Source organism: Equus przewalskii, chromosome 6 (assembly GCF_037783145.1).
Source record: "Equus przewalskii isolate Varuska chromosome 6, EquPr2, whole genome shotgun sequence".
Lineage (NCBI taxonomy): Eukaryota > Metazoa > Chordata > Mammalia > Perissodactyla > Equidae > Equus > Equus przewalskii.
Genome location: NC_091836.1, coordinates 15,907,105 through 15,923,819, shown reverse-complemented (window position 1 = coordinate 15,923,819; position 16,715 = coordinate 15,907,105). Strand labels below are relative to the sequence as shown.

Genomic DNA, 16,715 nt, shown 5'->3' with positions numbered 1-16,715 from the left:
TCATAAGTTCTTTTTGGCCATGCAGCACAATCCTATTGGCCTTTCACTCAGCTTTCTGCTTTCTTAATGTCTCCTTTCTCCTCATGTTTTATTTTTACTCATTTCTCTACCCACTTTTTCCCCCAAAGAAAATAAAATCAAAGCAAGATAAGTAAATAAACAGGATAAGTAAAGCAAGATAAGTAAATAAAATTTCCATGAAATATTCTTGTTTCATGGAAAGTAATTTAGTTCTCTGTTGTTTTTTGAGATAAAAGTTTCAACTCTCATCTCTTGCTCTTCTTAAATTATCAAAATCTTTTCTTAAAGAAGAACATTCTCTTTTGAAAAGACTGCTGGTACTAGCTGTTTAGAAAATATATAAACATACCATCTATTACATTTGCATTTGGTTTTATAAATGCTAAGTACTCTGGCCTACTGGTCTATCCGAAATTAAAAGCCATTTATGAATGTGCCTGAGAAGGCACACTTTTCATGTAGCATCACACTAACACATATAGCACAGATGAAGTTGCACACTTTCAGTTTGTCTTCTCAGAAACTCTCCTGGATGTCACCTTTCATTTAGTTCTTATTCCTATTAGCACTTCATTGGTGTTGCAAATTGAGATATTCTGAGAAAATTATTAGCACATTTTTTCACTGATACTAACTTAATACATAAAGTTGCATGTATGCATTGACAAATATATATTGAACACCTACTATGAGCTATGCCACGGGAAACGGAATGAGTTGACAGTCAACACGGGGAAGGGATCTGGGAGGGAGGGGGACCAGAGAACAGCCCAAAGCAAATGCAGTAACAGTGAGACTGGCATTTTCAATAGTAGTTATTGAATTGAGTGTAGCAAAGCAGTTCTCCTGAGGGCTGTTTATATCTTTCAAATGTGGTCCTACAATTAACCAGCTGGTGTAACTTCCAAACTGGCTTTGCCTGATATGTTCAGGAAATTCTGCACTATGTGGTTATCTTGCTTACTTGGTAATTAGTTCTTTATGGAGCTAAATATTTTAACTTAAATGTCTTTAACTTAACTTAAACATAAATGTTTTAAAATCTCATTTCCTAGCTCTATAGCATTTCCTTAGATTGGTGTCCAGATAGATATCCCTCTCTACTGATGTCAAATTTAAAATTTTGTTTTTGGCAAAATTATTCTATTAGAAATTTAGCTAAATAATACTATTACTAATATAGAAATAAAACTATCAAGAAATATAACTCCCTAACTTTACATCACTAATTTACTCTGAGTCTTAAATGGAAGATATGTTTAGAAGTATGGCTAAAAACCAAATTGAGACCCTGTTTTGGCTTATTTAATTACCTACGACAACTTCTCTAGCTAAACAAATTGTTTCACAGCTAGGTACAATTACAGGGACTACCTTCTCATCTGATCAGAAAATTTATCAGATTGTCTCTTTTGTTTTTTTTTCCTACTCCTTCCAGTGAGGTAGATGATGTTATGAAATTAGCCAATCTTCAGCCTTTATTTTAACTCACTATATACTTAACACACACCCTAGAGACTATTAGTGAGGAAAGATGTTTTTCTGCTTTCACTTAATTAAATTAATTCAATTCAATTCATTCATTCATTCAACAAATATTTATTAAGCACCTACAATATGCCAGGCACTGTGCTGGGTATGCTGGGGATACAACTGTGAACAAGATTGACACAGTCCCTGCCCTCAAGGGGCTTACAGTCTAGTCATTACACAGACAAGTACACAGGCAATTACAATGCAGTATGGTAAGTGCCGTAAGGGGGAGAAAACATTAAAAGGGCACCTAACTCAGTCTCATAGGCAGAGGGTGGTGGATAGTCATGGAAATCTTCCCGGGGCAGGTTTCGATTTGAGTGCTGAAGGATGAGTACGAGTTAGTCAGGTAAAGAGAAGACAGGGAAGAGCTGGAGACTGAGGAAATCGTAGATGCAGTATCCCGTGTGCTGCTTTTGAGGTTCATTTGTGGGCGGGAGAGTTTGGGTAGAGGTGAGAGAAGTTGTGGAGGAGATACACAAGGGCCAGGTCATAAAGGGGCTCATTAGCTCTGCCCAAGAGCTTGGAATTTTTCCTGAGGGAACAGTGTGTGTGTGTGTGTGTGTGTGTGTGTGTGTATCAGATTCGCACTTTTTAAGATTACTCTTCCTGCAGCAGGGATTGAATGAGGGCTGGGTATCTTGAGAGTTGAAGCAAGGTAATCAATCCTTCAACTTTCCCAACTTTGTCTTTCGTGATATCACACCCTGTGCTCTCTCCAGCCCATTCAGTCACATACACTCATTAAACAAGCCATTGACATGCATGGCTTTGGGCCACTGCTCACCCATAAGGCTCTTAACATCTTCTCCACCTATGAAAACTCAACTCATCCTTCAAGGCCAGACTTCCAAAATCATCCTAAATTGTGCTTTCTGCCGAGATCTGTAAGTATTGTGATATCTTTCTGTATTATAGTACTTATTTTTATTTCAAATGACCCAAACCTTCTTTTGAACCATGTTAATTTAATCCAAACGTAACATAAGGTGATTTTTGTAAGTAAACATGGGTATAATTTTCTTCACTATTTCCAGTTGAAAACAAGGACTAATTCTCCATTAGTTGTTTATCCAAAACTATTATTAGTGCTTTAAATGATTTAAATGGAATAATGGGAATGGGGGGAGAAGCCCAAGAGACACATTATTTTATGCAGCAAAATACAGTCAAGTAAAACTTCAGCACACAATTACAGGGTATGTTGCTGTTGTGACAATGATTCATTCCCTAATTCAAACACTCCATAACTGACAATTCAACCTGCTGATGAGTCAAGATCTGTAAAAGAGGGTAGCTTAATATGCAAAAATAATAAGGGCTAGCTACGATTTCCATTATGGTCCACACTTGACTTCTACCATCCCTCCTATAGTCTTATGATTTCTCAAATAACTTTTACAATGATAAGAAAAAACTTTAAGCTCTGTAGATATTGTAAGAATGTCTGTTGTTTTATTCTTTTTGGTGGGTACAAAAACCACAATTTTGTACACAGAACAAGATTATAAATAATATCGATAACATGAGTGACCCGTAGTCTCTTTTGACTCTACATTGCAGACTGATGATTTTACGTTAACGTTGTCGTCATTTTGTTTTTGTTCCTGGTAGTGAGACAAATGCAATCTGTGGACACCGACTCATGTGACAGAGTGAAGGTTATAGCAAACAAGAAGATGACCAACAACTTTTATAAAAAAAAGTCTCTAAAGTTTATTACAGTGATGGCATTTATATCAATTATTGCAATGTATTGTTCCCTAAGATGGTTAGAAAAAAGAATTGTGTTGTCCTCTACTGAATTTACGTCAGTTAAAAAGCAAGCATGTTTCAGTATTTGTTTTCTCCAAAGTAAGTGTAAATACTTCCTTTAAATTTTTTCACAGGATTTACATGTTTGTTTATTATTTTCTTATCACAGTTTAGTGATTTGTTTTCTCCGCTGGATAGTCTTCCGTTGAATAAATGGGTGTTCTGGAGACACAGGTTAGCATGTTCATTGACTTCTATAACTATTTTATCCCTTTCGGTGAAGACCAAGGCCTTTCTGAGCAAGAACTTCACAGTTGAATGTGCTAACTGGCAAGTCTGATTAGTTTTCAAGTCCACTCGAGTGAAATTTGTTGCTGTTAATACACCCATCCCAGCTCCCCCCACCCACTCCCCGAAAAAACCTAAATGGTGAGTTTTCCTGATATAAACTCTGAGTTTGGGTTTCCGAGCTGAGCTCATGCACACGTTGCTGCTGCTGATGTCTGGCGCATTAGGACGTACTTCCCGCTCTCAGCCAAAGGATTGGTTTAGCGACGACCCGCACTTGGCGTGTCCCTCAGGGCTGCGTTTCCATCAGTCACCAACACAGTTTAATTAAGGCACTCAATTATTTTTTTGGTTTTTATGGTAGGTCCGATGCAATGACAGCCAATCCTGAACTTTGTCTAATTGCAGTTCCAGTGTGTACAGCCTTTGGGCAGTCAGGCGTCAAGACGCGGCCATTCTCACCCACACTCCCAGTGATGGATAATCTGGCTTTGTTTCTTATGGCTTCAGAAAAGGTCAGCTGGGTTGCATGGAAAGGAAACAGAAAGAATGTGGAATGTTACAATATTTCTGTTTCTTCAACAAAATATGACACAACAAACACCAAAATATCAATAATTAGACATCTGCATTTTTTCCATATTCTTTTTGTCATATGAAAACTGCTTATCAGGAGAAAGGAAAGCTCAGCTATGCTGAAGATGAATCGGTCTCAAGTTTGTGGTCCTACCTGTTTAAAATCATAAAACTAGGTTTTGTTTGGCAAATCTGGGCAGGACACATGTTTTAACTTGCTACACCCTGGTACTTCTAGTTCAGCTTAAAAGCTCCTTTAGCTTTGACAACATTCTTCGTTTGAATCTTTTTGTCTTGTTAGAAAACCTTTTTACGGTGCAAGTATTATACTCTTAAAATCTAAACAATTTTCTGTTAGATGAATTTTCTAAACAAACTATACATGTATGTACTATTCATGACAGATCTTCCTGTTTTCAGAACACAGATCTATCCACAGACACGTTCATTCATTCACACCAGTCATAGACATGACCCAGAATAGCACAGTTAGTGACATAAAGTTCATTCTTTGCCTACCATGGAAGCTAAGGCTCATATTTTACGAAGCTTTAAGTCCTTAAAGGGAGTGCACTGAAAGGGGACATATTTCAATACTTCGTGAATGGTCATCACTGGGGAACTTTCCAGATTGAGGTTATGGGGTCAAGTCTCTGAAATCCTCATTAAATTCTTATTCTCTGTCATATTAGGTAGCAGATAATAATATTACACAGAGAAGAAACAGGCAGTGTTAGTATGTAAATCTAATTACTTTCCTTTGTTGCCTTTAAATTCTTTCTAGAGCTGAATTTTAATGTTAACTCTACAGGAAAATAAGATAAATGATATATTCCCTAAATTTGTTATGGCTTAGATTATAACTTTCTCATAACTCATAATGTATCTTAATTCCCTGTTGTGAATTTAAGTTTACCTAATTCTTTAGGAAATTCCATCCTTGTATTTATTCTGCCCTGAAACTTAAACCTTTGAATGAAATTAGTAATTGGATTAAAAACTGTTATAAGGAAAAGGTTTGGAGATCAGGTACCCTGATAACTTCAGAAAGTTGGAGTCAAATTGCTAGTTAATGACATATATATGATAATAACCAGGTCATTATCATAGTTCTGCTTTTGTGAACCATCTCAAATATTAATACTTATCTTCAAAATCAGAAGTCAGGCTACAATCTCTAGAGAAACTCTCCTTAACACTAAGCTAAAACAAACCCAGACCAAAGTCTGGATTTGTTTCTTCAGATTCCCTTTCAACATTTGATATTAAGTAAAATAGATAATTATTTAAAAAAATCTAGTAGATTTATTTTGTCTTAATTTTTTTGAAGAGGAAATATGAAAATACAATTAATAAATGTATTGTGATTTTTTTGAAGTCATTTTTTCAGAAGGCTTTTGCTGTAAAATCTGTTTTCGTTTCCTTTCTTTTCTTGATTGCTTTTGAGAGGAAAGGAAAACATCTAAAGATGGAATGATTCCACATGCTTTCAAGTAATCTCTCCTTCTCTTTAGATTAATGCAACCGAATGTATTAGTTAATAAATCTATGACAGCTCCTTATTTTCTCGTTAAATCTTAGCATTCCTAGTTCTCAGCATTCTTATTTCCTTTACTTATATCTCCTGCTTCTTCCATAAAATGTCGTTTCTATTCATCTTGCTGTGAACCTATTGAGGCTGCTCAAACTGGAAAACTTTCTTATAAATTTACAGGTGGTCTGGGTTTGGTTGGATTCTTTGACTAATGTCTATGACCTTAATTGTATGTGTTTCCTTAAGGGGCAATCAATTTTATTTATTTGTTTGTTTGTTTGTTTGTTTGTTTTTAAAGATTGACATCTGAGCTAACATCTGTTGCCAATTTTCTTTTTTTCCCATCTTCTTCTCCCCAAAGGCCCCCCGTATACAGTTGTATATCTAGTTGTAGGTCCTTATGGTTGTACCATGTGGGATGCCACCTCAGAGTGGCTTGATGAGCAGTGCCATGTGTATGACCAGGATCCGAACAGGCGAAACTCTGGGCTGCCAAAGCAGAGTGCATGAACTTAACCACTTGGCCACAGGGCCGGCCAGCCCCGCCATCAATTTTAAAGTAGCTATTCTACCATATGTTAAAGGCTTCACCTTTTATTTTTGAGATCCTGGGACAATATTATTTAAATTATCAATCATTTTCATACTTACGACCAATAGAATTTTTGAAGGAAAAACTTGCTTAGTATGAGAGTGCAATAAAAACTGCCTACTTTCAAGTCTTCTCTCCAGGGCAGATCATTTCACTTACCCTGAATGCCAGTAAGATTTTTAAAAAGTCATATGGATATGACTGCTTTATTTTTATTTAACATTTATTGTCTTAAAACTTCAACCCCAGCTCTAAAGGCAATTCATGTGATGAACTACAATGACAGCTTCTGACTCCAATAATATTATTACATGTAAATACATAACCTGGGAATTTATCTCTCTTTTATTTATATTGCTTTTTTGCAATTTCCCAGAACTTTGTAATGAACTAGCATCCATGAGTATTTCTTTCCAGAGTTTTCTAATATTCTTTTCTTTGCTTCCTTGCCGTTGGACCTTGCTAATTGTTAGAATGCTTTTGCTGTGCCGAAGAAAAGTCGTTCTTAATGAACCGGTAAAAAACCTTTTTAGATATCTTACAGAATTCATCTCAGAATGAACTCCAAATAATTGACTCTGAAAACTGGTCAGGTATTGTTTTTCTCAGTTTGAGAAACTCTTTCTTCAATTCTGTAAATATTAAGATGAAAGCGTTCCTAGAATGGCCAAGAGAACCTGACACCATCCTAGTTTGTTGTTTTGCTATTAGAAGACATGCTGAGAACATTCTGATCTGAGAGAATTAAGAGTTGTTCTTAATTCTTTTCCACAAAATTGGGAAAGAAACACTTTGGGCCTACTTCTGTGCAGTTATACTCAGTCACTGATTTCTAGGTGATGGATAAAAGCAATTAGATCTTGGTAAAAAAGGAATGGCTTTTGTTCTTTGTTTTAAGACACTAACAAGTACTTCAATAGCTTTCAGATCAATAAATATCAGAATCAAGCACATTTCACTTGACATAGGCTCAGACGTGCATCTTATTCTTAGGAAAATTATATTGGGTTTTTGACACTAGGGACATCAAGCACCGAATGTCTCTCGTGGGTTCAAAGTCTCATTTATCATTGTAATCAGAATGAGCAGCCTGTTCAATTGGCTATTATATATGATTTTAGAAAATGGGTTTTAGAGACCTGATTTTAGGAAGAACAATAAGAAATGCTTTCAGATCTTATATTAAAACCACTTTCTATCATTAGAGGAAAAAAAGTAGTGGACATTTAGAGTCTTAAAAAATGATCTCCAGCTCCTATATTTCACTGAATGCTTACAATTTTTATTGTGACACAACGAGAGGATGTGAGTAAGTGGGGCTGATTGAAATGAAAAAAAGTCCATAATAACTCACTGCAATTTTTATCTTCTACTGTGTCCCTCCTACAGAACACATATATTGCTGACATTTTTGATGGAGAAACTGTTGTATTGCCTAAAATGTGTATTCGTCTTAGTGATACTGTGAACATGAAAGTTGAATTTCATCTAATAAATGGGAATTATAGTCAATATTCTGACCATCACTCCTGCCTAAAGATAGGCTCAAAGACTATGGTCAGATGAATAAGCAGTGGGGTTTCATTCTTTAAAAATAAAGTATAATGGCATGTGTAAAACAAATTAGAATAGGAGCTGAAATTTCTTGAGCACTTACTAGATGTTTGGAGCTTTTGCATACATTGTTTCTCAGAAAACAATATGATTATCAAAAATAGGCTTTGATTATTTGAAACAGGTTTTATGCTTATTTTGTTAGTTCTTATCCTAAACTTGGATTGTTCCAGAGAAGACTAGCCTGGTCTGTGTGCAAGGAAACCCAGATCTAATTTCCAATTTCTCCCAAATTTTGGGTAGAATATACTGTTTAAATCATTTTGCAGAGCAATTCTGGAGGTTATCTTTTGTCTTTCTGACCCTTTCAATGCAGATATCTATTGGCAACATAAAGTTTCAAACAGTACGTCTGCAGCCAAAGAAAACCAAACCACTTTGCACTGAAGTTTTCAAAAATAGAAAGCTCTAATTAGAAGCAAGCAATACCACCACTGGACAGACAGGTCACAACAGTACGTTCACAGGATGCATCCCCCACTCACTGTAGTAGGCCCTAAGTCCTACCCCTAAATTTTAATACTTTCGGTTCCATATACGTTGTAACCTTCTCTATAGGTTGCTAAATTCTGGGTATTCTGCGAGGAAGTTGGGTTAAAAGTCTGTGCACTCTTTGCCACCTTCATTCTCTTCGCTTCTGCCCTGGACTTGTAACAGAACTCTATCAAAGCCACCAGCATTGCCAAGCCCAAGCCGCCAACCAGAATGTAGAAGACGCCTGCTACGTTGCTCAGGCTCAAGGCACTCGTCTTGTCCTGGGGAGATAAAGACACTTGAGTTAATTGCGGAAATGTCACATGCAGAAGGTAAAAAAGAACACATGAAATCCAAACAGCTCATTAAAGGAAACGCTTAATTTAACCTGGAATTATTTACATGTATAAATCACCGATGTAGGTGTATGGATTTAAACATAAAGCTTATAACTCTCAGAAGAAATGAAATTATGATGATTACCAATAAATTGTGTGTAATTACATTCGATAAAATCTTTAACATTTTATCATTATTAAGTAGGCAGTAAAAACCACTATACTTAGCCATATATAAGCATTTATGTGTTTACATAGGGTGGCAGAAGTGGGCTTATTATTGTTAAGTTTGAAAATGACATGTTTAAAACCCAGTTACATGGTAAGGGGGCCTCTTTTGGCTTTCTTTCCGTTAAAATGTACTTTTAATGTTTGAGATTTATCTTGAATAGATCTAACTTCACATTTAAAGCACTAAGTGAGGGTCTTTGAGCTAGCAGTTTCACGTTTTGTTCATCATTACTTTACCAAATATAGGCAAATCATGTGCTTGGCATACAAATGACCATGGTCAAATGAGAAATAAATTATTTATGTATGGATAAATTTATAACTATTTTTACTGATTTAAAAATACGATTCCATTCCCATTTAAAAGTGTTTAATCAGTTAATATTTTAGATATATTATTCTCCAGAGCTTTAGTATACACACTATCTCATAAGAAATTCAGAAATAGTCAAGCATATGATTGGAAGATACTAAAATTGTAACAAGAATTCAGAATTTTATCAGAAATTGTAAATATGCATATTATATAACACTTTTCAAAAAAGTACTCTGGGTAGACTACCTGAAGGATGCCCTGTTCCTATCACCTTCTCGGAATAGGTTTTGTGCAAAATATGATTCAGACACTGAAATAGTTTTATTAGGAGAGTTTTTAATTCAAAAAATGTACTGTGTACACTGTTCACTTAGCCATGACATTAACTGATTGGACCACAAATTTAGAGTAACTTCATTTTTAAAATTTAATCACTCTTTTATGTATTTATGCTTCTCCAACTTTACATAAGGATTTGAGGTAAATATTTCATTATTTCGCCAAGTTGTCTCATTCCACTCTGGTTCAAAGGCAGAAAAAGCTGATTAGAATCTAGGGTTAAGCCCTGAAAGGGAATCGATTAACATTACTTTGTTTCCTTTTTAAACTAATTGAGGCTCTCCTATTTAAACCAGTCACTTCTTTAATGTCTTAGAATAACAAATAGGTTTTTTTTCTTTCTAGAAGATACAGAACAAAATAAAAGAAGATTCCAAGAATTCTCAGCTTCCAGGCATTGATACTATATTCTATCAATTTGTGCAGGTATTTAGATTCACTGATAAATTGTTACATTACTTTCTTTAGAATAAAAATATAACTGTTTGCCACCTTATTCTCACTTGTCCTCAACAGAATCAGGCCTATAGTTTCTGGAATTGTTCTAAAAAGAATTCATGAATAAAAGATCTTAGAACTTGAGGATATTATTCATAAATGTTGATTTATTGAAATAATTTTGACAGAATAGAATTGGAAGTCTCACTCTGTTTATCTGTCAGCACAGAAATATAGGAGGGCTTCTTCAAACTAAAGTGGGATGCTTGGCAATATGGTGACAAAAGACTGAACTTCTGAATAAGCATATATTTAATATTTAAAATCATTTTCTGGGTGACTACTGATCAATTTCCCATTTCCTGTTTTCAAAATGCATCTGTTCTTGAAATAATGGATTTCATGGCCTTTGCTGCCAAAACAAACAAACAGAAACCTAACCAAAAAACACTACTTTTATTAGTGGTACGTAAGTGTGAGAATAACATAAGGAATTTTATTATTTTATATATTTTTTCAGTTAATTTAAGTTTATTTAAAGTTTTACTATTGGGGAGCAGGTTGCAATTTCCTGAAAAGACAATCCCTGTGGCTGAAATTTATGACATTAGCTTCTAATTTAGGCAATGTCTAGAGAAATGCTTAGTTTTTACTGTTTCCATATGCTTTTGACAATTGCTCCCGTTTACTGCTTTGTGAACACAAGAGGAGGCCCCGAACTACAGCAGTGACTGACCTTGCTTCCAGAGTCCTTGGGTCCACATTCACCTTTATCGTACCACCATTTGTTTTTCAGCTTGTCTAAGACGCCTGCCTCACTGAGTTTCAAAACGGCAAGGTTTACAGGAGTTCTTCACGTGGAAAATAACATAAATAACATTATATATGTTATTTTATGTTATTCAAGTAAAACTACATTAGAATCGCATGGCAAAGTGACAGAGCAGAGGCCACAGTAGGTGCTATGTCTTGTACTGTAGGCCCAGGTTCAGAATCAGACATAAAACTGGGGCCTGCTCCATCGCTTTAGGTAACAGGCACATACTGCTTGGGAGGATTTTTAAATAAAATATATGCAATTACTGTGAATCCAAAACTATTGGCTTGGATTGGATTTCTTGAGCATTTGACAATTTTCCCAATGGAAATGTGGGAGTCATTCAAAATCCAGAAGCTCCTTTTTTTCCCCTCAAAATTAATGCAAGTGGCTGCAGGTTGACAGACAGACTTATCTAGAAGCCAGCTAGGACTAGTTTCATTTCTTGCAAGCATCATGATTCAGCTAGTGGAATTTTACTTTATGCTATAAAAGTATGTCTACAGTCTCCATTGTCAAATTGACTCCTTCACCACTCTCATCCAAGACCTAATGGAAAGAGGATGGCAATTCAGGTATTACTGACAAAGGGCCACCTCATGCAGAGGAAAGTCCTTTTAAGAGAAGTCTGTAACTCATTATATTAAAGAGTAAGCCCATGCTGATCTTTTCCTTTTGAATTGCAGTGTTTAACCTAAATAATATCACCAGAAGCAATGTTCATTGATCTTGAGTCCACCTTATTGAAATTAAGTACAAAGTGAGGTGACTATAATATACTCTACAAATTCTCACCAACAAATACATCTTAGGTCAGGAGTAATCAAGACTTTTAGGAATAGACCAACACCCCATACAATAAAATCCCATTTTTCTTTTCTACCATTTTTGAGTCCTTCAATAGTAAATACTATTTAAGGAGTCTCAGGGAGGAAAGGGTCAGTTATCATGAGCATCGGTGTTCCAAGGAATCTAAGAATTCTTCTGGTTTTCATTCCCATGTTAACCTCAGTGTGTATATAACAAAGGCTAGGAAGATGGATGGGAAGCAGTAACTTCTAGGCTCTTCTGTTGTTATTGTTTTTGTCATTGGTTGGGTTTTATTTTTTTTCGCTTTTGCAAACATTCAGAGGGAGACTAGTCACATTCCTCTTGACATTTCTAAGCCTGCCACAGTCATTTTGTCTGTCTGTATCTCCTAATGCCTCACTTCTAGGAAATTTTAAGTGTATTTGGAGAAACACAGCATCCATTTATTTGGTCACCAGGGGATTAATTCCATAAACCTATCTACACGACCAGGTAATGCTTCAACAATGATGGTGATAATGATAGGTAACATTTTACTGAGCGCTTACTACTCACTAGGCACTGCTAAAAGCATTTTACCTATTTAGTTACTATTATCACCTGCATTTTACAAATGTGGAAACCAACGCACAGAGAGGTTAACTCATCTACCCACACAGCTAGGAAGCAGCTGAATATGGATTTGTAATAGTCTGACTTCACAGCTTGCGCAATTAAAAATGTTGACAACAGAAAACTCAGGAAATGGGGTTTCTGGTTAATTGAGTTTTCTGATAAACAGTTAAATCCATTTATTTTTTTGTACTGTGAGTTCTGAAAAAAGTTTCTAAAACATGTTTTTCTTTTTGTTTGTCTGGTTTCTGAATACCGTTTAATTGTTGTATCAATGTTATGAGATCTTACAAGGTTCATTGTTCCATTTAAGAAGAAATATGGATTTGCTGTGATCCTAGAATATTATATTGTTTTTTGGACTAAAATCTAACATGAGCATGATTTAACTCTTTCTACTAAAAGCTGAGTTTGTGAGTGGGCTGGGGTGAGGATTATGGTTAATTGGGGTGCTTGGTTAACGTCAGTTAATCTAGGTTTTACGATCTATACCCCCTCACCCCCAGACTTTACTCTCTCCCCTCATGTATGAAATAACTGTTAGAAAACCATACCTGTGGGTTGGTTGGTAAACTGTGAACTCCTTGAGAACAGAAACTATGTCTCAGTCACCTTTGTCAAATAGTATTTACCAGGGTGTCTGACTCAGAGTAGGTGCTCTGTAGGGTTGCTACATTTAAATTATTTTGAATCCAGAACAAGTGTTTCCTGATACTAAGGGTTTTTAGGTCCCCAGGATAGCTTGCCTTTTTAACACACATATAAGTACATTATATTAGTCTATAGTGCACTTCTTGAATGGGATGTGCTGTGAGGAGGAAGACTTCATGCTGAAAAGAGAAGGAAAATGAAAGCAGAGTTTCCTTCAAGTTTCTTCTAGAAGGGACAGTTGAAGGTAAAATTGTGGATTAGATGAAGACTGCCTTTGGTTTATCTCTCTCCCTTTTTAAGGTACTACTTTCCCCTACCCCTTTGATTTTTCCCCTCGCCTCTTTGTTCCTTCTCCTATTCACTCCAGTAGCCTGGTTTTAGAAGTTACAGTTAGATTGGAATTTTGCATGTGAGATATTTATTATTAACCAAATTTAATGATCAGCTGGTGGAGTGTCAGGCACTGAGCAAAGGATTTATTACTGGGAGATTCCTTCTCCACGTGTTGGCTTCTCTTACTGGTTTTTGTCTACCATGTTTTTTCCTGCTTATGAATGCATATTTTCCATAGAAATCCCTTTATTCCTGCATTGGTTTCCATGGCGGTGGTGAAGGGGAATAGGCCATTTATAACATATTTTAAAGTCAGGAAGGGCTGTGTTCTTCAAAGTGCCAAATTGAAAACTGAGTATTATGGGATCTAACGTAATTCCTTACGGACAGATTATTTGGTAATCACATTAAAAATGATTTTTATATGAATACCCACATTTATGTGGATATATATAAATATACATCTATGTGTATTTTTTATACATAGGATCAAGTATAAATAGAAAAAATCAACAGTTTTGTAGATATTACTAGCACTGTGGGTCATTGATGATTGCAGACATTGCCAAAATTTCCAACTAGAACCAGGATTAAACAACTCACCTAAAAATTGGCATAAAATTCTGTGTATTGTTTGTGCTCAGACTAAACCATGTCAGATTAATCAAAGGGGAAAATGAGTTTTAGACATTGCAGTGATACTTTAAAATTAAGTTCACTGTCAATTAGTAAATTTCTGTTCCTTTATTCCTAAGAATGAATATGAATTTCTTATGACCATATAAAAAGACATTGCAGGAATATTAACATGATCAAGGGAGTAAGTTTTCAAACAAGAAAATTTGTACCCCCACATCATGCCTTTCCACTTTATTTCATTTAAGATGCGGGAACTTTTTCCTTGTTTCTTTTGTTAAATTTTTACATTCCAATGTGAAACCTCTTGACTCAGGGTTGCTATGGCCAGAACTTCCTGAGCTGGGAATGGCTATCAGGTGAGTGGAGATGCTAACTATTTTGCAGCTGTGGGGTGTGACTGGAAGCTGCCACAGGGACTTTAAATAGTTCAATTGTTGGTTATATTAAATCCCAAGCTCCTGGAGGGAAAGGACAGTGAGTAATTCTCTTTTTCCCCACAGTTACTGACACATGGCCCTCTTAAAGCAGAAGTCTAATAATTTGCAGCCGAATGGAAGGCTGGAGCCATCCTCCCTGCTTACCGGCCTGTGAATGACAGGTGGGTCAACTGTCTCCTTGTAGGAACCTACTCACGTGTGTGGTACAGCTTTCCATGGTTTCCCCCTTCACTAGGTGAATCACTGTTAGGAAAGTTAGTTTTGTCCTACCAAGATTCTGTATTTGAAAATCAGATGACACTGGATTTCAGCATGCTTGGGCTGAGATCTCTGAGTGTGCGTTTTTCCCTTTACAATGAAGTGGCAGCATTTAATTGTCTCTTCCGCTTTCACTTTACACTCAGCAAAGGCTTAAGAGCCAGCTTCCTTCTCCAATTCAGCACTTTCCTCCTGATTTTGCCTCTTTTGAGGAAGATCAGGCCAAACGAGAGGGGAGAGGTAAGCTGAAAAAGAAAAACAGTCACCTGAAGAAGGTACAAAACAAAAATGAAAAAGCGACAGCTGCCTCCTGGGAATTTACTTTGATCTGAGTTAGGTCAGGGCATTTATAATATCACCTTTCATTATAAATTCAGAGTGGGCATTATTAGCATTTAGATTGTAACCACCTATCATCTTGGTGACAAATATTACATCAATATATAACCTACTGGAATGTTTTTCAGTATGAAAAGAAAATTCCTGAGGGAAAAAAGAACATAATGTAATTTCATTTGGGAGGAACATTTTATGTTAATTTTTTATAACATTTTAGAAAATTACATGTTAAGATTTGAAATAACAATTTGAAATATCATTTTGTAGTTGATGTTTGGTGAAAGTAATGTACCATATACCTATGAGAACAGGCAGTTTGATTTTTGAAAACTACAAGGTTAGAATCATATTTATCTTTTTGCATAACAAATATTTACTTAGCGTCCATTATGTGCCAAACAACGTTTGGATGTAAACAGATTAAAATCCAACTGAGTTGTCCAATCCTTTATTTAAATAAATTAAAGTGACTTTTGTTACATTGATTTTTCCATTATGTGGATGCACATTTCTGCTCCTGCTTGCTTGCTTATTTTTCTCTGAAATGAGTCTTTAAGGTACACTAAAATAGGACTTCATTATTCATTTTAGTGGAAAATTTTGCGAAACAGTGTTATACTTGTGAGAAAAATAAAAATTTGCAAGCAAAAGTTTTCTAGTGGAATAGAATATCTTTGCTTTTCTTTTCTCTGGTGCTATTAGAACACATTTTCTTACGTTTCTAGTTTGCATGGAGAAATAGTAGATTATCAGTGTAAACGAATACTTTGTGATATATATATTATATATATATTTATATTTTCATGGGAACTATCAGAACATTCTAGGCAAGTTGGGGCTCTAAAATATAAAAAGAGTTAATACTCCTTATCAAAACATATGATTAGTGCCTCGAATGGAGATGTCTTGAAGGAGAACCATCCCAGAGGAACCTCTGAGGATTCTTTCTAGCCTCTCTCTGGTGCTTTTTTTTTTTTTCCGGGGACTCAGATTTTCTCTCAGGACCAGGAGATGGATCAGGTCCACACAGTTCTGTTGTCTCCTCCTCTTTCATGCCTCCCTTTCTGGCCAGAGTATTCACTTGGCAAAGTCTCTCCTTCCTCCTCCTGCAGTAGGGCTGGTAGTTAGATGGGAATGTAAAAGTGAGCTGAATTTGAAAGGCTTTTTAGGTTGGAGTGAGGGGGAAGTTAGCAGGATTGGAAGAGGGTAAGGGCAGCTGCCATCTCGACAGGTCCTCCCTCAAAACAGGGCATGGTTCAGGGGCTTGGGTGGCCAAGTGACAGAATTGATAGCCCAATCAAGAACCTGAAGATAAGCAGGACTTTTTGTTTTAAGCAACTCTCTAGATTTCAAAAGGAAGACAAGAATGTATACTTTTACATTTTCAATATTCTTGCATACCAATTGAAGGTATGTCAGAAAAGAAAAGTCAGAGTATTCCCCTCTCTGGATTTTTTTTGCTAAGTCTATTCTTAGTAAGGAAGGATTCTGGGACACTAATTAATAATTTCTGTTAATTGTGCACCTTTTTTTCCCTTTAGACACTGCTTAGAAATTAAAAAAAGCAAACATTATTTTATAAAGCTGGAAATATGACGTGGACGCGGTGAAGACCAAGCTGAGTTAGTCTTGTTTTTGTAGACTGATCATTGTAGCTTGATCCATTTATGGAAGGCAAAAAAATGCATAGTTCACAAGACTGTCTGTGACTTTTGTTTAACTTGTTGTTTAACAGAAGCCTGAGGGTTTTAGGTGGAGAAATTACTTTCT

At 35.9% G+C, this 16,715-nt stretch overlaps 1 protein-coding gene across 29 annotated transcripts in view; it reads right to left on the bottom strand.

Annotated features, from left to right (window-relative positions):
• Positions 1 to 1,604: 1,604 nt before the first annotated feature.
• GRIA4 (glutamate ionotropic receptor AMPA type subunit 4) overlaps positions 1,605 to 16,715 on the bottom strand; it is a 368,773-nt gene continuing 353,662 nt past the window's right edge. For 7 of the 29 annotated variants that reach the window (XR_011540824.1, XR_011540830.1, XR_011540829.1 and 4 more), the window contains 3 exons: positions 10,786 to 10,900; positions 8,534 to 8,668; positions 1,605 to 4,117 (listed from right to left, as the gene is read on the bottom strand). Coding sequence is in view for 16 of the 29 variants with exons in the window: in XM_070623032.1 (XP_070479133.1) it covers positions 3,953 to 4,117; positions 8,534 to 8,668; positions 10,786 to 10,900 (415 nt within the window). In the remaining 13 variants the exon portion in view is untranslated. Of the gene's footprint in view, positions 4,118 to 8,398; positions 8,669 to 10,785; positions 10,901 to 12,512; positions 14,852 to 16,715 lie in introns of those variants that run through there. The other 22 variants (XR_011540831.1, XR_011540827.1, XM_070623039.1 and 19 more) reach the window with 7 other exon arrangements.